This window comes from Chroicocephalus ridibundus, chromosome 10, assembly GCF_963924245.1.
Source record: "Chroicocephalus ridibundus chromosome 10, bChrRid1.1, whole genome shotgun sequence".
Taxonomy (NCBI): domain Eukaryota; kingdom Metazoa; phylum Chordata; class Aves; order Charadriiformes; family Laridae; genus Chroicocephalus; species Chroicocephalus ridibundus.
The window spans coordinates 25280940-25302387 of record NC_086293.1 but is presented as its reverse complement, the minus strand read 5'-3'; the positions used below and the strand labels follow the sequence as shown (position 1 = coordinate 25302387).

The following is a 21448-nucleotide window of genomic DNA, read 5'->3' as shown; positions in this document are numbered from 1 at the left end:
GTCTACTTGTTGCTGTAGAGAAGAGAGTTCTGCAGGCGTCACATTATTTTTGCGATCTTCAGATATTTTCGTGGTTAATTGTTAATTGTGTTTTATGGTTTTAGAAGAGTGCTGGAAGCAGGTGATTTCCAGAAGACTGATGAGCACTTTCTGGATCCTGGAGGACTAAATCGCCATAGAGAGGCACCTCGGCCAACTGGGGGGCGTCCTGGAGGACTAAAGTGCCACAGAGAGGCGCGTGGGAGGATTGAGCGGGCAGTTCCGGGCTCCTGGAGGACTAAATCGCCATGGAGAGGCGCGTCGGCCAACTGAGGGGTGTACTGGAGGACTAAAGTGGCATAGAGAGGCGCGTGGGAGGACTGAGAGGGTTACTGGAGGACTAAAGTGATATAGAGACACGCGTGGGAGGACTGAGCAGGCACTTTCGGGCTCCTGGAGGACTAAAGGGCCATAGAGAGGCGCGTCGGCTGACTGAGCGGCGCCCTGGAGGACTAAAGGGCCATAGAGAGGCGCGTCGGCTGACTGAGCGGCGCCCTGGAGGACTAAAGGGCCACAGAGAGGCGCGTCGGCTGACTGAGCGGCGCCCTGGAGGACTAAAGGGCCATAGAGAGGCGCGTCGGCTGACTGAGCGGCGCCCTGGAGGACTAAAGGGCCATAGAGAGGCGCGTCGGCTGACTGAGCGGCCTCCTGGAGGACTAAAGGGCCATAGAGAGGCGCGTCGGCTGACTGAGCGGCGCCCTGGAGGACTAAAGGGCCATAGAGAGGCGCGTCGGCTGACTGAGCGGCGCCCTGGAGGACTAAAGTGCCATAGAGAGGCGCGTCGGCTGAGTGAGCGGCGCCCTGGAGGACTAAAGGGCCATAGAGAGGCGCGTCGGCTGACTGAGCGGCGCCCTGGAGGACTAAAGTGCCATAGAGAGGCGCGTCGGCTGACTGAGCGGCGCCCTGGAGGACTAAAGGGCCATAGAGAGGCGCGTCGGCTGACTGAGCGGCGCCCTGGAGGACTAAAGGGCCATAGAGAGGCGCGTCGGCTGACTGAGCGGCGCCGTGGAGGACTAAAGGGCCATAGAGAGGCGCGTCGGCTGACTGAGCGGCGCCCTGGAGGACTAAAGGGCCATAGAGAGGCGCGTCGGCTGACTGAGCGGCCTCCTGGAGGACTAAAGGGCCATAGAGAGGCGCGTGGGAGGACTGAGCGGCGCCCTGGAGGACTAAAGTGCCATAGAGAGGCGCGTCGGCTGACTGAGCGGCGCCGTGGAGGACTAAAGGGCCATAGAGAGGCGCGTCGGCTGACTGAGCGGCGCCCTGGAGGACTAAAGTGCCATAGAGAGGCGCGTCGGCTGACTGAGCGGCGCCCTGGAGGACTAAAGGGCCATAGAGAGGCGCGTCGGCTGACTGAGCGGCGCCCTGGAGGACTAAAGTGCCATAGAGAGGCGCGTCGGCTGACTGAGCGGCCTCCTGGAGGACTAAAGGGCCATAGAGAGGCGCGTCGGCTGACTGAGCGGCGCCCTGGAGGACTAAAGGGCCATAGAGAGGCGCGTCGGCTGACTGAGGGGCCATGGAAATAGACACCCGGAAAACTGCCGGGCACTGCCGGGGGCGCGGTAACGCGTAAGAGCCGATACTGGAGCGCCGACGGCCGCTCTCGAGGCCGGGCGGGCTGCACCGATCCCGCTCGAGGCGGCGGGCAGCTCGACGTAGTCCCGGCGGTCCTGGTTCGCCCTCCGGCCGCCGCGCTCTCGAGACCGACCTCCGCGAAGCCGCGGAACCAACGCACAGCGCCGCCGGGGGCGGGTCCAAGGCGGACCGGGGGCGGGGCCACAGCGCACGGAGGAGCGCACACCTGCAGGACCATCCTTCAGCCGCCGGGCGGCAGCACCCCCTTAGTTATTTACACATTATTTATTTAGGGAATTTATATCACCTGTTTGCACTTATATGGAAAATCTGCTTAGACTTACACGTTAACATTTATGATACAGAGTATCTATTTAGACTGTCTGCTTACACATCTATTTTGACACTAATATCTCTTTATAAATACATTTTTTTAAAATATTTTTATGTTCTAGGATCTTTTGTATAACACAGAAGCACAGAATCATAGAATCCTTAGACATAGAGGTTTTTATTTTGAACTTATTTTACATACATAATATTATTTCTCAATATATATATTTCTCATATATAAATGAGAGATTGTTCTCTATTTCAATGCCTCACGCCCGTAGTTACAAGTTTTCACATTTTTTAATGCATCCCAAGATTTTCAGACGTTTTGGGGCTGTGAACCACCTCTTTTGGGACACCCTCACGTAACCCCACGTCCCCCACTCACCTGCTCCTCCGCTGCATCATCGCTGCCCCAATGACATCGAGGTACCCCCAAATGACATCATCGCAACCCTGAGACACACAGACATCCTTCTATTCACCCCAAAAAAATGCCCAAAACACCCAGACCCAGGGCTGGCCCCTTCCCCTCAGGGAGGCTCCGCCACCGGCTGCAAACCTGGGCTGGGGCATCTCTCGAGCAGCACGAGGCGCCTACGACGAGGCACCTGGAAAACAAAAATCCCCAATTATAGCTCAGCATTTTAAAAAATAGCCCGGAAGGGAGTAGAGGAATTCCGTCAGAGGGACAGGACAGGAGCTGAGCTACAAGAGGATTCTGGGGAAGCAGCTCAGCTCCAAACACAGCACAGCCTGCAAAAGCCAGCGCCAGCTCAACTCTTAAAGTCAGGATTAAGTCTAATTGCTACCATTTTGAACACGTTCTTAGTGCAACAGTAAACCTTCTCACTGGTGTTGGGAAATGCCTTGTCCCTTCCCTTTTGTTGAAAAGGTGAGTGTTAGGTTTATATACACCAAATAAAAACACATTATAAAAGTATTTGACTTTGCTCTGGCACTAATTTCACTTGCACAGTTGCAAATTGATACCATAACACTCTCCCTCTCCAAAGTACATAGTTATAATTGGACTACAAGGTTTTCTGTGTGTTACGCAATGAGGAGGGACATCTGGACAGTGGCACTGCCCGAGAGAGATGCCACTGGGCTGCCGGGGAAACGCGCCACTGAAAGCCAGACAGAAATAAAGTACTTCAGAGCACGCCGTCTAAATATTGGGGAGGGGGGTGGGGGGGTGGAACCTGTTACATTCAGTTGCCTCTTTTTAAAGCTTTAGAGCAAATACCTTCCTCCATCGCCAGGGCACCTTGTGGCACTTCATCTCCCTTCCCCTCTCTCATCCCATCAAAGCCCTTGTCGGTCTCTGCTCCGCAGCTCCTTTATCCTCCTCTCCGCATCCAGGGGGTCCCTGCTCGGTTCCTCTCTCACTCACTCATCTCTCCTTTGCTGAGATGCTCTGTCGGGCTCCGGTGCTCCCAGAGCATTTGGCAGGAGCTAGTGTCCCCTGGGTGGGGGAAGCAGGTGTCATGGGGGTCCCAGTGGGATGTGGGGGGGACCGGGGGGGACTCCAGGGGGTCCCAGAGGGTGCTGGGGTGTCCTGGGGGGACCCAGGGGACTCTGGAGTGTTCTGGGGGATGTGTGTGAGGGTCCCAGGGGGAACGTAGGGGGTCCCAGAAGGCTCCAGAGAGTCCTGGGGGAATATGAGGGGTCCGTGGGGTCCTGGAGGGCTCCGGGGAGGGGGTGTAGGAGGGTCCCAGGGGGCTCCAGGGGATCCTGGAAGGCACCGGGGGCGCTCTCAGGAGGTGTGGGGGTTCCCAACAGGATGTGGGGGGGTAGCAGGAGGCACTCCAGGTGGTCCCAGAGGTCTCTGGGGCATCCTGGAGGCGATCTGTGGGGTGCTGGAGAGGGTGTGTGAGGGTCCCAGGGGGCTACAAGGAGTCCTGGGGGAATGTGGGGGGTCCCACAAGGGTCCCAGAGAGCCCTGGGGGAAGACAAAGGGTCCCAGGGGGTCCTGGAGGACTCTGAGGGGCTCTCATGGGGTTGGGGGGAGGTCGCAGAAGGGTCCCAGGGGGATGTGGAGGATACCGGGGGCGGGCTCCAGTGGGTCCCAGAAGGCTCTGGGGGGCTCTAGGGGATCCTAGAGCAGGTGTCAGAGCGACCCAGAGGGCTCCAGAGGGTCCTGGAGGGGTCCCAGAAGTCTCCAGGGAACCCTGGGGGGCACGAGGGGTCCCAGGAGATCCTGGGGGGCTCTCAGGGGGTGGGGGGGATCCCACGAGGGTCCCACAGAAATGTGGGGGGCAGACGCGGGCCAAAGCCAAAAGCCATTGTCCAGCAGGAGGGGCAGCCCCGCCATGACCTGCTGGACTCGTGTCCAGTGCCGGTGGGAGCTTTCGGAGCAGCTCTGGGTGTTGGGCACACTCCTGCCCTGAGTCCGGTGGGTCTTTTAACGATTGTTAGTGACGTTAAGAGCTGTGGTGACAGCCCGCTCTAAGGAGAGAGGGGATTTCTCCATCCCATCCCGCATGGGGTGCCCACGGACCCCCGGGACTTGTGCACTGATGCTCTTTGAACCAATTCCTCAGGGGCACAGGCAGCCAGCCCCCTCCTGGCACAAGACCCAGCTCATGGCAACGCCAGGAGAAGCAGCCTGAAGAAGCCAGCCGTCACCTCCTCGCTGAAGAGACAAGGTAAGCCTTGGCCACACGCCTCGGGATGCTCAGGGACCAGGTGGATGCTCGCAGCCCTTCGGTTTGTGCTGCTGTGACCCCTGCGGAGGGGACAGCCAAGCCCTCGCCATCCATCGGTGGCTCTAAGAGGTGAAAATCGGGCTCGGGCAGCTTGGTGTTAGTGGTAGCTGTGTGTCTGGCATGGCTCAGGGTGTCGGCGTGGCTCTGGTTGGCCATAGACGTGGTCGTTGTTAGAGAAGGACAATGCCAGTGTCCTCCCAGGGTGGCTCTTTGGTGGATTTTTGGCACGGACAGCTTAAAAAAGTTGGCTTTTGGTAGGGCCGGTGTTGTTATGAGTGGGCAGGTGTTAGTATCACCTAATGCCATAACGTGCTTTCCTGGGTAAAATGAGCAGGTGAATCAGCTCAGACACTGTTGTCAGCTGGTTTCCATTAGTTTTTTGCCACTGCCGGTGTTTGCAGCATCTCTTAATGGCCAGAGCTGCCGGGGGAACTTGTTGTGGCCAGAGCCGCTGTGGTTTCTAGTGGCAAATCCTTGCTTGGAAGCACAGTCCGGTGAGGGGAGCGTGCCAGCAGTGGAGGAGATGGGAGCTGGGGTCACCCCGGGGAGGTGGTTGTGGGCACCAGCATCGTGCCTTGTCTCTGAGCAAATGGCTGTGTGTTTATGTGTGCTCCTACGTGATGGTCGTAGAGGGAAGGGTCAGCCCAATGCCATGAAAACCTGGAAAGCAACTCGGAGCCCTTCAGAGAAAGCCGCTCTCCTTGCTGGTTGTGGTCTGGGCAGGAGCTTGCGTTTAGTGCTTTTGTTCCTCCCAGCTTTAGTTTTGGCCTAGAAAGGGGTACAGATCTCTTCTCTTTCCCCGAGGTAGTGTTGTTCCTGCAGATGCCCACCTGTGCCCCAGGGGATTTCAGTGCTCTGGGCAGGGGGTGAGGAGGTGTCGGGTCCTGCTCTCGGGGATGGGGGCTGTGGAGGCAGCTCCCAGGCGTAATGGTACGGTGGCACTGAGAGCAGAGCGGGTTTCGGAAGTGGATTAAAGCATCCCTGCCTGGGACGGGGAAGGTGGGGGGCCCAGGACCCCCCAGGAATTCTTTTAAGTGCTGCATTCTTCCACCCTAACTGGGATGGGGAGGGGAGGGGGGCACAGCAAGAAGCACACACACACAGAGCAAAAAACAGTCCCCAGGCACAAGGGATCCCCCCAGCACTAAGGCATTCCCCACTCCCCCCCTTCTTCCTACCCACACACAGGGACCTCACTCATAAGGGCCCCCCCCCATTTTACCCCCACCCAGGGGGGCCCTGAAGCCTAAAGGGGCTCCCCAGACCCCGACTGAGGGGGACCCTGAAGCCCAAAGGGCCCCCTCCCGCCCTTACGCCGCCACCCAGGGAAGGGTCCCACCCCACACACAGTCACAGCTTGATGTTGGTGCTCACCCTCCCACTCAAAAAAAAAAAAAAAAAATCTCAAACACTTGAGACAGCCCTCCTGAGCCCCCACCCAAGGGAAAAAGGCCAAAACAACACCAAACACTCACCACACCAGTCACCTGGAAAACAAAACAACAGTTCAACACCCCACAAGGATAGGAACCCCCGCAAATCACCAGGGCGTCCAGGCCCACCCACCCACCCACCATGGCAAGGGGGGCAACACGGCCACACACGGGGCAGACTGGGAGGCATCTGGGGGGGCAAGGTAAGCCTTGAGGCACCCACAAGCTGGGGACTCTCCCCGACCCAGCCAAGGGCAACAACCACTGCACCAAAACACTCCAAATAGAAACACTTTCCACAGGCTAATACTCTATCAGTCACATTATTAACAAAAAAAACCAGCATGGAGCCCCACACCACTATCAAAGACACCAGCAAGAGTCAGACCCGGACCCTGCGGGAGGAAGCAAAGGCCTCAGGGCTCCTGCACCGGGCCAATGACTTCCCAGGGGGGCAGCCGTCCCACAGAGAAAACGCCTCAGACTTCCTCAGTGCCAGGGAAATGGGGCCCTGCCTGGGACAAAATCATCCAGGGGCCAGGGCCTGGGTCTCCCTCCTCCTCCTCCCCACACCTGCTGAGCTGGAAAACACCCACACCTTGAAACATCCCCCCAGAGCTGGCCGGAAAGGGAATAATGGCACCACAAGGCCCCCTTCCCCAGGCACACCTTACTGGAAAATAACATCCCCCAGGGAATAATTAATCCTCTCTGTGTCGTCCCCTCCCAAAGCAGGAAACACCTCCCCGACACAGAAGGCGCCCACCCCCTTCATCATCGAGCGGATTCCCAACATCCCCCATCGCAGAACTGCACATCAAATTCCAGGACGGCCACCACAGCGCCAGCCCCACCACCGAGCCCCTCCTCGAGCTCGCCTCACTGGCCACCAATCCCTTCCCCTGACCCCCCGCACCCTGGGGCAAGGGGGCCCAGGACTGCGCCCCACGCACCTGCAGGGACAATAGCGCACCCGCCACTGTTGCTGCTCCGGCACAAACACCTGGAAAATAAAAAAGTGTCATCCCCCCTCACTGGGTGCCTGGAGTCTCCCTGCACCCAGCGTGGCAGGGGGGGAACACCGTGGGGACCCCCCCACCCCGGGCACAGGGGGCTGTTGCGTTAACGGGCAAAACGGTTTTGGCAGAAAATAAACCCCCTTGCGTTCTAACACTCCTCACCCAGGTGGGAGGCCAGGTGCGGCTGGGTTTAAATTCTGAGGGATGCCCAATTCACCACGATCAGCCCAGTCGCGTTTAATACATGCAGCTGTTACAATCTGGATACACTAATAGTGGACTGCACCTTCAGTCTAGTCGTGCTCATGAACTAACACGGCCACTCTCTTTGGCCACGTTCAATGAGAAACCGAAACAATCAGCTACTTAGTGCAGTTTATTTAAGCAACAGATATATAGGTTTTTATGGTTGCCGGTGATAAATACACTGTCTGCAAAGCACGTGCAAATAAAAGTCTTGTTAATTACACAAAACACACAACAAAGTTATAAACAATACAGCCTGGCTACAAATATAGGGAAAAGACTCTCTATAGGGATTTCTAAGTTTCCCGACGAAGCACGCGGTATAGTCCAAGTCTTACCCACAGTCGTCCCTACGAGGGAGAAGAAAGGCTCAGCCCGTTGACTGTTCCTGGAAGTCAAAGGCAGTCTGTGATGGAGTCCTCCTTGACTTGTTCACAATGGTGTCTTCCCTCATATCCCCCCTTTCTTGGGCTATTTTTATACTATTTTTAACCTTCAAGGTGGAGTTTGAGTGACTCTAGTCATAAATACCTTCATTATGACTGGTGTAAAATTCTCTCGCCTCACATTTAAAGGTGGAGTTTACAAAAAATTCAGGGCAGAGACTCCAGGAGGAGCGGTCGCACCTGGGAGGCGGGTAGCCTTCGGGACAGAGGTGTGTTTTGGCATTATGACGACATCATAATGAGCAAAGTTCGCACAAAGGACAGCATTTCATCAAAATTCGACAGACTGTTGGCTCAGAGTAGTAAATATGCAGCTTATCTGTTCCATAGGACCATCCCGTTCCCATATCTGCTGGATTTTCACAGGAAGAGACTGCGGACTCTCCATTCCACTTTGCCCCCCATGTTGCTTTGCAAGCACTATTGTACAGGGAATCACAGATTCTTCCCATCCCAGCTACAGCTATATTCTACCCTAGAAACGTTTTGATTTTATACCTTTCCTTAATATGTGAACAATGCTCTTATTTTTTGATCATTTTAGTAATAACTCCACAGGGGCTCACACCAAGGGGATTCCCCACAGCCCTGGGTTCAAAGCAGGGGGCTTCACCCAGCCAGGGTTAGGGAGGGTCCAGGGGGGACCCAGGGAGCAGCACTCAGCCCCCTCCCGGGAGGGGGAAAAAGGCCACCCCCCCCACCCCAAAAGGGGCTCTGGGGGTCCCGACCCACCTCTCCCCACGCTCCAGGGCTCAGCTCCGTCCCGGCGGCTGCTCCGGGGGCTGCGGGGGGAAAGAGATGAGAGAACATAACTCCTTCCCCAGGTCAGGGACGGGGACAGGAGCAGGGACGGAGTGAGGGATGGGGACGGGAACCGGCACGGGACAGGGTCGAGGTCGGGACAGGGATGGGGTGAGGAACCGGGACGGGGCGACGGACCGGGACGAGACAGGAAGAGGAACGCAGCGCCGGCCCCCGCTCCCCACACGGCGCATGCGCAGAAGGTGACGGGCGCTCCCAGGGGGCCGCGCGGCTGGGGCGTGGCGGGGGCGTGTCCGTGGGCGGCCCCAGGGGCGGTGCCTCCCGCCAGGGGCGGAGTGTGTGGCCCGCGCGCGCCGGCCATGCCGCGCTCCCGCCGAGCCGCGCGCCGTGAGTGGGGGCCCGGGCGCGGTGCAGGGCGGGAAGGCGGTGGACCCGGGGTGGGGGGCGGAGGGGCCGGGAGGGACCGGGGAGGCCGCAGCGGGGCTACAGGGATGCGGGGGCCGCCGGGCCGGGCCGGGCCGGGCCGCACCGCACCGCACCGCCCTGCCCTGCTCTGTCCTGTCCTGCCCTCCCGCAGTGGGGCGCGGGGGCCCGCACGGGCCTTAGAGCCCTCGCAGGCCCCATGGCCCGCGTAGGCCTCGGGCCTCCGGCTTAGTGACGCCCGCGCCGCCTCTCCCCCCTGCGGCCGGACTGACAGGAGCCTGTCGCCGCCCCCCGCCCCCATCCGCAGGTGTCCCCGGCAGCGCCCGGGCGGGCTCGCCCGCCAGCGATGAGGAGGCCGGCAGCGAGGTGCTGAGCCACTGCAGCAGCGCCAGCGAGGGGGCCAGCCCCGCCGAGGAGGCCGCAGGTGAGCCCCAGGGGCTGCGTCCCTGTCTGCCTCTGTGTGTCCCCCACGAGTGGCGGTGCTGCTGCTGCGTCCCCCACCCGTGGGTCCTGCCCTAACCTTCGCGCCCGGGCACTGGTGTGACGTGGGTGCCACCCGGGCAGGGAGCGAGGCGGCGGCTGAGCAAGGCCAGGAGGAGGAGGTGGAGGACAGGCTGAAGGAGCAAGTAGACAACCTCCTGGACAAGAGGTGAGGAGCGGCTGTCACCCCCCGTGGGCATGCCTGGCCCGCTGCCCCGTACCTACCGTCACTGCCAGCCACAGGCAGGACCATGCCTTGTCCCGGGCCACCCCACCCCATGACCTCCTGTGGTCTCTCGCAGTGCCAAGACACGGCAGGCGGCACTGCAGAGTCTGCGCCTGGCCTTCTCCTCCAAAACCCTCTCCGAGTTCCTGCTGGAGCGCCGCCTCACGCTCACTGACTGCCTGGAGAAGTGTCTCAAGAAAGGTCTGGGCGCAGGCAGGCACTGGGACTGGGGGTGGCAGGGCCGGTGCCCAGTCTCTAAGGGAGGTCTCTCATGCTGCCCACAGGTAAAGGGGAGGAACAGGCGCTGGCAGGCACTGTCCTCACCCTCCTCTGCCTCCAGATGGGCTCTGGCCCGGAGGGGGAAGAGGTGTTTCGCAGCCTGAAGCCCCTGCTTGTCAGTGTCCTGACAGACAGCACGGCCAGCACTGGCGCCCGGCAGAGCGTAAGGCCTGGCCCCTTTCCTCTTGGGTGTGGGGTGGGGAACTCAGTGGTGGGGAGAGCCCAGGCGATGCCTTGGGGGCCCCTGCAGTCACGGGAGGGCAGCAGGATTGGGTGCTGTGGGGAGCTGTGGGGTAAAGCAGGGGCACCCTGACCCCGCTTCCCCTTGGGAGGGTGCTGGATCTGGCCCAACACTGCCTCCTCTGACTGCCTTTTCCCCACGTGTCTCGCCAGTGTGCCACGGCCCTGGGCATGTGTTGCTACATTGCTGCGGCTGACCTCAAGGTAACTGCGCCTGGGTGTCATCTGTACCCCTGCCAGAGGGCCTATGGTGCCAGGGCACCTTGGAGCTGAGCTGGGGAAGGGGCACAGGGATATCAGTGACAGTCCAGGCCCCTTCCCTGGGCAGTATGGAGCTGAGCTGAGTGGGGACGCCCACCTTGCAGAGATGGGGTGTCATGGGTGGAGGAGTCCCCCTTGCCCTGGAGAGCTCCTGGTGCCCCTGTGATGGATGGGTCCCCTTCAGTCCCCAGTGCACGGCTTCACTTCAGCAACTTCCTGGCAGCTGTGGTCTGACGGTCAGGTTTCCCCCCTCCAGGACCTGGTCTCATGCCTGTCCTGCTTGGAGGGCATTTTCAGCTCCCCCAGTGCAGGCGAGGGGGGCTCAGCACCCGCCCAGCATGGCCCTCTACACTGCAGCGCACTCCAGTCGTGGTCCCTGCTCCTCACCATCTGTCCCCCCTCCCACATCAAGAGTGTCTTGGACAAGTGAGTGGGGCTTGGTGGGGTGCAGGGGCTGCTATGGGGCAGACAGCTGCAGAGGGGGGAGCCCCTGGAGTGGTACCTGACCCCCCTGACTGCACTCCTGCCTTCCTGTCCCAGTTGCTGGCTGAAGCTGCCCCCACTGCTGTCCAGCAGCAGTGTCGCGCTGCGCATCCTGGCCGGGGAAACCATCGCACTGGTCTTCGAGCTGGCCCAGGACATGGAGGTACGGCGGGGCACTGCGGCGGTAGGTGGTAGCGGGTGGGTAGGCAGCAGAGCAGCAGGGAGCTGCTGGCGTGGGCACCCTCCCCTTGCCCTGCTGAGCTGGCACTGATGTCATTGGGACGCTCCAGGCTGGTGTCACCAGTGGGTGCCCAGGCAGAGGGTCTGGCCCCAGTGATCCCCCAGCACTGTCCTGGTGATGGCAGCGGTGAGCAGTGCTCAGAGCTGCATCCTCTTCAAACCCCCCTGTTTTTTTGGCAGGAAGACTTGTGCCACCAAGATACAGAGTTCCTGTGTGCCCAACTCAAGGTTCTGGCTACTGAGAGTAACAAGTACCGAGCCAAGACAGACCGAAGGAAGCAGCGCTCCATCTTCCGGGACATCCTGCGCTTCATCGAGGTACCGGAGGCTGGCAGTGCCCTTCCCTGCCGAACCCCTGGCTGTGCAGCTGCTGCCCAGCTGCCTGGCGATTCCCCCTCTCTCTGTGAGAGCCAGGGGATGCACAGGGCTGGCACCCAGATTATTGCTGGTGCTCCTCTCTCCACTCAGAGCGGGGAGTACCAGGAGGAGACGATCCGATTTGGCCTGGAGTGCATGTACCTGGACAGCTGGGCACGCCAGAGGACCTACCAAGCCTTTAAAGAGGTGCTGGGCTCCGGTATCTGCCACCACCTCCAGGTAGGGTCTGGGCGGCTGCACTGGGGGTGCTGGGCTGGTGCCAGTGGGTGCTGACAGGCCCCTGCTTCCACAGAACAACGAGCTGCTACGGGAGATCTTCGGCCTCGGGCCCCCCTTGGTGCTGGATGCGGCCGCTCTGAAAGCCAGCAAGGTCTCCCGCTTCGAGAAGGTGAGTGTCTCCACACAGGTGTGTGCCCGCAGTCCCCTCCCGTGCCACGGTGGGCTTCAGCCAAGCGCCTGAGTGTGGTGGGCACCAGTGGGGAGGTGGGCAGAGGGGCAGTCCCTAACCCGTATCTCCTTCCCTCCACTCCCAGCACCTCTACAACTCGGCTGCCTTCAAAGCCCGCACGAAAGCCCGGAGCCGGGTGCGGGACAAGCGGGCGGACGTGCTGTGACGGGCAGAGGGGGGCAGAGCCCCCAGCCCACCTGGACTCCAGACCCAGCACTGTGAGGGGCAGGTGCCCCCAGCCCTCGGGCTTTTATTCATGTACAGCAGAGTATTTAATGCCTGGAGCTGCCCCGCCAGGGGCTGCCCCCTCTTTTATTTTTTTAACCAAAAACAAAAAAGAAGGATAAAAGAAGAGTGGGAGGGGTGGCATGCTGCTGTGTGCCCACTCTGTGGCTGGGGCTCTGTGTGGCACGGTGGGAGGGGGGTCTCACAGGGCTCCTGCAGCCCCTTTCACAGGCAGGGCTCATGTCCCTCCTCCCCAGTCCCATGGGGGCACTGGGGTGGCCTGGCACAGCCTGAAGGGCTGGGTGGGAGGGCAGAGCCACGCAGGGCTGCAGGGCAGCTGGCCCTCGTGTCAGTGCCTAGGGCAGGAGTGCTCCCCCGGCTCCCCCTTACCACGCTGGGCACAGCCCCTGCCTCCCCGCAGCCGGTCTGGCACCCAGGGGTGGTGGCAGAGCAGCGTGGGGTGGCAGTCGCTGCCCAGCCCTGCCAGCTGCCCGCTCTGAGCCCTTTTCCAGCCAAATGCTTTATATGAAATAGTCCTCTTGTGGAAAATTAATTACAGGGGGGTGGCACAGCGGGCGAGTCCTGGTGCTGCCCATGCAGCCTCAGGGGCCGCTGCCTGGGCAGGCAGGGGGCCACGCCAGCTGGGAGTGCTTGTCACTCTGGGAATGTGTCTATGGTGGTGGTTTTCTAAGACTTTGATTACAGGAGGTAATTAAAAGGCTAATTGGAGGGTGCCTTGTGCCTTGTTGTGAAGAGGAAGGGCTGTCACTGGGGTGTGTGCCAGTCCTTGCAGCCCTGATTCTTTCTCTCACAGCTTCAGGTGGGGGCCAGCATTGTCCCCCCCACCCCCTGCGCCCCGTGCGGCAATGCTGCCAGGTCTGAGCAGGATGGAGGCGTGGGTAGAGCTGCCCACTCCCCCCTCCCGCCCTTCGGTGCCCCTTGCTGTGGTGGCCCGGTGCCCGTGGCAGGGCCGGGAGCAGGTCAGCGGTGCCCACCGGGCTCAGCACTGGCGTTGAGGCGAGCCCAGAGCTGCCTGCTGGCTACCCGCAGCTGGCGCACGGCGTCCTCCTGGCTCTCTAGCCACTGGGCCAGCGCCCGCACCGACTGGCTCTGCAGGACTGCAGGGAGAGGATGGGGACACGCTGGGGAGGGGTGGCCTGGCGCTCCCACAGTCCCCCTGGTGCACGCACCCCCCCAGTGCCACCTACCACTCAAGTAGACGGCCAGCGTGGCCAGGACCAGGCTCGCCAGTGCCAGGAGCCCCAGCAGGGCCAGGAGCAGGGGGTGGCCGGGGCCAAGGCAGGGGCAGGGGCCAGCAGCGGGCATGGGGCGCAGGGTGGGCAGGAGTGGCAGGGGCCTGGGGGACGTGGGGCGAGGTGGGAGCCGGTGCAGGCTGTGGGAGGGAGCCGGGCCGTTGCCTGTGGGCAAGGAAGAGAAGGAGTCAGAGCCCAGCCCCAGGCATGGCCGGGTCTGGCATGGGCCCCTCTGACCCTGCTCTCACCCTCTACACCCTTGTGCCCGCCTGAGGCCCAGTGCAGGTCGCTGATGGACTCCACGGGGCGCAGGCTGATGGTTCCAGGCTCGTTGCTGTCAGGGTCCCCAGGTTCTGCGGGCGCTGCACCCTCGGCCTTTCCCATGCTGTCTGCTGGGAGCAGAGGCAGAGCGTGAGCGTGGGCCCTGCCTGCCCTGGGCACCCCTGTGGTGACCAGACCCCTCCTGGAGCTGACCCTGGCTTTGACTCCAGCCCTGTGCTGTGCTGGGGTGGGCAGCCAACGCCAGTGTTCCCTTGGCACAGCCCTGCGGCTGCTGGCGGGCAAGCACTGGCTGCAACCCCCCAGTCCCAACGCTGTCATCGGAGCAGTTAGCGGGCACCTGGTGGCCACGATCCCAGAACCTCATTAGTGGGGCTGGAATCTGGCCCTGGCTTGGGGGCAGGAATGTGCCATCCCCCCAGCCTGGGTAGCTCAGGTAGCGCAGGGCTGTCTGGGGCTCCCCGGGCCAGCTGGGAGCCGTCGGGCAGGGCCAGGGCAGTGCCGGCTCTGGTCTGCGGCATGGCTTGGCTTGCCCCATGGGCACCGTGCTCACGCGCTGCTTAGGGATGCAGGGATGGAGATGTGGGGCACATGCTGTACCAGGGGGTCCTGCTGTCCACCATCCAGGTGGGCATGTTCCCCATGGGAGCAAGAGGGCTTTTGGGGAGCAGGCATGGCTCTGTCACCCTCCCGGGAAGTGGCCATGCCTACGCTGGGGCAGAGGGAAAGGATTTTTTTCTGGGTGTTTGCATGTTTTTCAGTAGTGGGCAGGGCCCGGGTGCTGTGCCAGCAGTGGAGCAGGGCAGAGTGGCACCGTGCCCGCTCCCAATCCCTCCCGGGGTCAGCAGCATGTTGCAGGGCAGTGTGGCGCCGCACCGCTGCCATCAGGGTGGTGCGTGCCGCCAGCAGGGCTGGCAGGCATCAGGGCTGGGGGTCCTCAGCTGGTGCCCAGGGTACCCCCAGAGCCTCCCCAGGGCCCTGCCCTTGGCTGGGGGCTGACCCACGGGTACCCCCATCACCCCTGCATCTGCTCCCCACAGTTGGGGGCACTGCTGGCCATGTAGGTTTGGTGCAGGGGTCTCTGCCAGCCACCTGTCTGCCCCCTCCCCAAACCCTGCTGCCTGCGCCCACAGCCCTCCAAGACCCCCTTCTTCCCTGGGGCAGGCATCTCTGCCCACAGCCCCTGCAGTGGAGGGCAGGGTTTGGCCGCTGTTTCCATCCCAACCCCACGGCCCTGTGCCGCCCCGTGCCACCCGGTCCCCCCGGGGTGCCAGGGCCCCCGCCAGCCCCCAGCCCACTCCCCAGCCTACCTTCTCCAGCCTCCCTGGGCATGGCTCCCTGCGCCTGGGCGGCGTGAGTGGGCAGCAAAGCGGTGTGGGGCCCCCGGGAGCTGGGCACTGGGATCCTAGTGTGCCAACTGCGCCGCTTAAAATAGGACAGTGAGAAACACGGTTGAGGGGGAGTAAAAATAGCCGTGGGGAGGAGGGGGACCAGCGGCGTGGTCAGGGCTGCCGGCAGCACGGTGCCAGTGTGGCGAAGGGAGAGCAGCCTATGGCAGTGCCCCGTGTCCCCTTCCCAGCGTAAAGGGGCTGCCAGGTCACCATGGGATAGGGGTGACCGCAGGGCAGAGCCTGCATGGGGAAACTGAGGCACAGGTGGGCCCAGCTGGAGCCAAACTGGGGTCTCTGCTGCCTCCTGGCAGCAATGGCAATTGTGCCCAGCCTGCGGGTACCATGGAGCCCCCCCAGATTTACCTGCAAGGACAGCTGTCCCAGAAGGATTTATTTAAGTTAGCGAGACCATAGGCAGCCCCAGGCAGCAGCGCTGCTGGGGTTGGGGACCATTGCGGTCCCCGACCCTGGTCACCAGCCCCACGTGCCCCGTGGTAGGCAGGTGTCAGCGGGCGGGAGGTTGTTGTGCCCGTAGAAGCTGTGATCATGGGTGGGCGATAGGCAGGAGGTGGCAGGGCCGGGCTTGACTCGCTGGGCACAGCCCTCGCCGGCCCAGCCGCGGTAGCAGTGGCAGCGGAAAGCAGCCGTCGGGCTGGTGCCGGGGCCAAGGTGCAGGAGGCTGCCCAGGTCGTGGGGCTGCCGGCGCACGCAGCGCCCGTGCCCATGGCACTGCCCGTAGCTGCACTCCCAGGCTGCTGCCGTCACGTTGGCCACGTAGGGACCCAGGGTGGACACAAGGTAGTGGCGCAGGCTGACACAGCTCTCCTGGGGGGGGAAGCACCAGTCAGAACCCGCCCTGGCACTGGGGTCCCTCCGGCCACCCTTCCCTGGTGAGCACAGGGGATGTGGCCATCCCGTATGTCCCATGCCTGTGCCACCTCCTGCTGCCCACCACGTGCCGGCTCTGGTGCTGGTGCAACGAGGGGCCGTACTCACAGCCGAGCGGGAGTATGACATGTCTCCCCAGAGCACAAGTCCAGCTGCACCCAGCGCTGCACTCTCCCCGATGGTGTGCACCAGGTCAGCCTGCCGGGGACAGAGAGAGACATTACCAAGCTGGGGGGCACAAGACATGCGCCGGCATGCCCACCACCCCAGGCCTGTGGCACTTACCAGCTCCAGAAATTGGGGTGAGCGGCGGAAGGAGAGGCGGGAGTAGGCAACCACGGGCAGGAGGCCGTTGGCCCCAAAGTTGGCCACCCGCAGGGCCTCGCGCAGGCGGTGGTGCACGTACCGGCGGCGCAGGGCAGGTGGCAGCGCCAGCGGCAGGTAGATGCTGGGGTAGAGGGCGGAGGAGGCAGCCCAGAGCCAGCCCAGCTGGTTGTTCCGCCGCACCTCCACCAGCCGGCACTGCCCGGTGTAGTTGGCCTCCTTGGCCCAGTTGGTGTTGAAGCAGTCAGGGAAGCGGTAGAAACCCCAAAGTCCCCCCGGGCGCAGGGTCCGGCCCAGCAGAAGCGTCTCCTCCATCAGAGCCTGCGCCGCCTGCTCAAACTCCTGCCGGGCCAGCTTTAGCCGCCGCTGCACCGGCAGGAGGCCGTGCCGGTCCCGCACCCACTGCTCCGAGGCCACCCGGTAAATCCTCTTGGCCCCCCAGTTTTGGGCCCAGAGGGGCCTCCACTCCTCCCAGTCCACCACGGCCAGGCCATGGAAAGTGGGGCGCAGGAGGTGGTCAATGTCCCTGGCCACCCTGGCAAGGTGGGCATCAAGGGGGATGCGCTGGGGGATGCCCCCATTGCGGGGGACGCCCTGCCGTGACAGGTAGGGGTACAGCCCAAACTTGTTCTTGTAGAAGATGGTGATGTTCTGGCCGGCGAAGTGGCTGTCCTGGTTCTCCATGATGCCATAGTCACCGAGGGGCAGCCCCACACCAAAGCGGCGCTGGCAGCGGCCGGTGGGGATGTTCCACACCACGGCAAAGGGCTGGCCACCTGCCAGGGGCTCCGGTGCTGGGCTCTCCCCGCCGGCCGTGGCCAGCACCAGGCAGGCCCACAGCACCAGCGCCAGCACCATCCTGTGTCGCCGGCTGCCCGTGGGCCTGGCACCCTGTGGGGAAAGGAGAGCGGTGGGACATGAGGTGGTGGGGTGCAGCAGGCACCCCAGCCATGCCAGCGCTGCCACCCCAGCCTGTGGTGCCCTGGGATCAGCCATGGGGGCTGGGCTGCCCCACAGGCACATGCTGCCCACCCCAAAATCCCACGGAATTCAGCAAACTTGGGTGTTTCAGACACCTCCTGCCTCACCGCTGCCAGCAGGCACCTGTGCCTGCTGTGCCCCACTGCCCAGGGCCCCAGCCATGGCATGACTCTGCTGTGGCACTGCAAACTGCTGACCTCCTGTGCCTCAGTTTCCCCGCCAGCTCATGGTGACCGGCACTGTGACCCCTTCTTCCCCATTTTGTATCAGGGCCGAGCCATGCCAGGCACCCTGACAAAGGGCTGAGCCCCCCGAGATGCATGGTGGAGCCAGAGGGGCAGCTCTGTGTCTCCCAGCTCAGGCAAGAGCTGGAGGGGGCCGGGTGCCCCTGCCTGGTGCCAGCCAGCCGCCTGGGGCAAGGGGATTAGTAAGGGGATGGGCGCGAGGGCTGCGTGACACAGCAAGGACAGCGCTAATCCCCCCCGGCGCAGGGCCCAGCTGCTCTCCATGACCTTCCCGCTACGGTGCCTCCGGCCCTTGCTGCCACCAGCTGCCTGGGGGGGCCGGGCCACCTGGCCCCGTCATGGTGCAAGGCAGGGGACCTTGCAGCCCACACTGTCCTGCCCTGCTCCCCACAGTGCCCCTCCAGCCATTGTGTGCCCCGGTTTCCCCAGGCTGCTCAGCCGCAATGGCAGACGCGGCATGCCGTCAACCCCAGCTGCCCCCTAGCGAGTCGCACTGGTGGGACTGGGTGGTGCTCCTGGGACCAGTCCCAAGCCCACAGCCTGGGGTGGGCCTGGCTCCCTGCCACATTGGTGGTCCCAGGGCTCCGGCCAGGTGACCCGGGGGCCAGGTGGGAGCGGAGCCAGCGTGCCCGAACAGGGCAGGGTGTGGGAACCACCTCACGCCGGCAGCGGGGCCAGGGGAAAGTGGGGAGCTGGTGCCAGTCCCAAAGAACGGCAGGCAGTCAGGCAGCGCCAGGGCAGGCAGCCCCCGTCCGTGCCACTTTTAATCACCGGCTCAGGGTCCCAGCCCCTCATATGTCCTTCTTCATCCAGAAGATGGGCAGCCCTTTGGCATCGCGGTGGGGGGTCTCCAGGAGGCTCTCTCCACTGCTCTCGGCCAGCACCCCCCTTGCCCAGACTACAGTGGGCGGTGGGGGTGGCGGGGGGGCAGCAGGAGGCGGGAGGGGAGGCGGGGGGGTGGAGGGCACCCTTGGCCTGGTGATGGTGGCGGTGGCAGTGCCAGGAATGGTGGAGAAGAGCCGCAGCACCTCAGCAGGTATGGCAGGGCTAAGGAAGGCCACGCTCTGCACCGGCTCGCCCAGGGCGTAGCCCAGGTGGGCGTAGAAATGCTGCTTATCATGGGTGGTGAGGTGCAGGCAGTGGAAGCCCCGGGCCCGGGCCCACCGCTCGGTGGCCTCCATCAGCCGCCGCCCGTAGCCCTGGCCCCGCAGTGCCCGGGCCACCACCACGCTCTCCACGAAGAGGTCGCGGGGACGGCCAGCTACACGGGAGAGCCGGACATGGCCCACGAGCTGGCAGGGACCCTCCCTGGCAGCAGGACCCTCGGCGCGGCCCTGGCTCCGCAGCAGCAGCAGGCAGGCGGGGAAGGCATCTGAGGAGCGCTGGAGCGTGTGGAGCCGCGACGCCCGGCTCTTCCCCCACTCCTCGCCCAGCAGCTTGGCGCAGGCCTCCAGCAGCTCCGGCCTCTGGTGCAGGGGGACCAGGCTGAGCTCCTCCGACACAGAGCCCATTCTTCTCACTGATGGGAGACCAAGCAGGCGACAGCTTAGAGGCGGCGGGGGACAGACCATGTGTTCCCTCAGTCCCGGCACAGGCGTGACTCCCTGGTGGCACAGCTGGATTGGATCACGGGGGTCAGCAGCAGGTCCGAGGTTGAATGATGGCACCATGGCAGAAAAGCAGCACACGGTGCCGGCTCCAGACACACATGCCATGAGACCCACGGGCAGGTCTGGCATCGCTGAGCCAGTGGAGGGGCAGGGGCAGGAGGCACAAGGCTGGCCTTGCCCCCTCCCCAGACCTGCCACCAGCTCCTGCCACCTGAACACCTGCCTGAGACCAGCCAGCTTGTCACGCATGTGTCCCCAACCTGCGAGAGAGGGCTGCAGCACCATGGAGCTGAGCAGATCCCAGTCATGCCGCACCAGTGCAGGGGCTCAGGGGGCCATGCCAGCCCCCAAGGGACCAGGAGCCTCTGCCGCAACCAGTGAGCGGTGGGGATCCCTCTCCCGGCCTGGTGGCTGTTCCCCTTGAGAAGGAGAAGCCGCAGGCAGCAGGCAGGAGGAACTGCCGTGCTGGCTTACAAGCTGGGGTTGAGCAAACTGCTCTGCTTCCCCCTCTGGGGGTGGAGGGCCCAGCCCTGCCCCCCACACCCTTGGGGTGCCACCCAGAGTCACTCCCCCAGCTCCAAGACCCCTGACTCCCAGCACAGCCTGCACTCCCCCACTTCAGAGGCCAGGCAGCACCCCAAGGCCCCACTGACACCCCCAGGCTGGTGAAGCTTTTCCTTCTGTCTCTCCAGCAAACCCATGCTGGGACCCTGCCAGCACCCCTCTGCACTCGGAGGGGGCCCTGAGTGGAGGGAGAAGCCCCCCAACACCTGCCTTCCTGCCTGCTTCTGCCTGCAGCTCCCTGCCAAGCTTCCCCCACCCCAGTACCCAGTTTGCCCACCATGCCTGCCCCTCTCCAGCCCCTCTCCAGGAGTACAGGGCTGCCCACCCTCGCTGCTGCACACCGTACCTGCCACACACCCTGCTCACACGCACCCTGCTCATACACACCATGCTCACACTCACCCTGCCTGCTGCTGCCGGCTCCTGCGCTCTCAGTGTCTGCGCGGTAGCGCGGCAGGAAGCAACCCAGGCTCATGGCCAACCGCAGTGCCTGGTTCTGCTTCCCTGGTGTGAATGACACGTTTGTCCAGGGCCCACCCCCGCCAGCACACAAACCAGACTGCTCCCCCACACAGGGTGCCCACCCTGCCTGCACCCCCTCCATCACTCTAAACAACACTGCACCCACAAGTGGTGCACAAACCTGAACAGCACGACCCAGCTGATCACTGTCACCACTGCATGGCTGCACCTCCTGAACACGTGGACCCCAATCCATCACTGATCCATCACTGACCCCATCATTGACCTATCACCTACCCATCATTGACCCCACCACTGACCCATCATGACACATCATTGGTCCCATCACTGACCCCATCATTGACCCACCATTGACCCTATCATCGATCCATCATGACCCATCATTGACCCCAGCACTGACCCAGCACTACCCCATCAAAACTCATCACTGACCCCATCACTGACCCATCATTGAACGACCTATTGACCCCAGCACTGACCCAGGAAGATCCACCACTGACCCATCATGACCCATCATTGACTCCATCACTGACTCCATCATTGACCCACCATTGACATCATCATTGACCCCAGCAGTGACCCACCAAGACCCATCACCGGACCCCATCATTGACCCCATCGCCCACACACCACTGACCCACCATGACCCCTCTCTTCCTCCCCTTTTCCCCTCCCCGCTCCCCGGCCCGGCTCGCCCGTACCGCTCCGCCAGCCCCGCCGCCTGCGCCACTTCCGCCCTCCAGCGCTCACTTCCGCCCCGGCCGCAGGAAGCGCGCCCCCTGGCGGGCGGAGGCCCGCCCACCGCCTGTGCGCATGCGCAGTGCGGCGCGGGGCGCGATGGCTGGTACCGCCGTCGTGGCGGGCCCCGCCGTCCCCGGCCGCCAGCCGGCCTCTCGCCCCGCTCCCGCCCGGCCACACGCACCCCGTCCCCGGCCGCACCGCCCCCGGGGCGCCGCCGACCCGCGGCCGCACGGGCGGGGGAGCGGGGGCGTCCCCCCTCCCTGGTACCAGCCGAGGGCGGGTGGAACCCGGCCCTGCCGCCCCGGCAACGGCAACCAGGGGTTGGGGTTTGAAGGAGCCGCGGCGACTTAATGTCGTTTAGACACTGTTCTGTCGCCTGGTGAGCCCTCCCTGCCCTGTAAGGGGAAAAAGAAGGAAACCCGAGGGCTGAAGTATAAACGGGTTT

General features: G+C 63.1%; 3 protein-coding genes across 10 annotated transcripts; 1 reads left to right on the top strand and 2 right to left on the bottom strand.

Annotated features, from left to right (window-relative positions):
• The first annotated feature begins 8857 nt into the window (after positions 1-8857).
• On the top strand, positions 8858-12617 carry IFRD2 (interferon related developmental regulator 2). 2 transcript variants are annotated; one of them, XM_063348011.1, is made up of 12 exons: positions 8858-8948; positions 9292-9408; positions 9549-9633; positions 9767-9891; positions 9975-10132; positions 10363-10413; positions 10727-10896; positions 11011-11116; positions 11374-11511; positions 11662-11790; positions 11864-11959; positions 12105-12617. In XM_063348011.1, exons 1-12 carry the CDS (start codon positions 8921-8923, stop codon positions 12183-12185), a joined length of 1284 nt encoding a protein of 427 aa, XP_063204081.1. In that variant the 5' UTR covers positions 8858-8920; the 3' UTR covers positions 12186-12617. The 2 variants fall into 2 exon arrangements, with proteins under 2 accessions (XP_063204081.1, XP_063204082.1); XM_063348012.1 differs by lacking the exon at positions 10363-10413.
• Positions 12618-13176: 559 nt separating this feature from the next.
• On the bottom strand, positions 13177-17402 carry LOC134521489 (hyaluronidase-3-like). 7 transcript variants are annotated; one of them, XM_063348006.1, is made up of 6 exons: positions 16341-17402; positions 16164-16253; positions 15087-15201; positions 13746-13889; positions 13453-13662; positions 13177-13362 (listed from the first exon to the last, which is right to left on the bottom strand). In XM_063348006.1, exons 1-6 carry the CDS (start codon positions 17400-17402, stop codon positions 13226-13228), a joined length of 1758 nt encoding a protein of 585 aa, XP_063204076.1. In that variant the 3' UTR covers positions 13177-13225. The 7 variants fall into 7 exon arrangements, 6 of the variants coding, with proteins under 6 accessions (XP_063204076.1, XP_063204078.1, XP_063204074.1 ...); XM_063348008.1 differs by having other exon boundaries at positions 13746-13886; XM_063348004.1 differs by having other exon boundaries at positions 13177-13662.
• Positions 17154-20497, bottom strand: NAA80 (N-alpha-acetyltransferase 80, NatH catalytic subunit). Its single transcript, XM_063348013.1, has 3 exons — positions 20182-20497; positions 18377-19124; positions 17154-17270 (listed from the first exon to the last, which is right to left on the bottom strand). Exons 1-2 carry the CDS (start codon positions 20495-20497, stop codon positions 18397-18399), a joined length of 1044 nt encoding a protein of 347 aa, XP_063204083.1. The 3' UTR covers positions 17154-17270; positions 18377-18396.
• Positions 20498-21448: the final 951 nt, after the last annotated feature.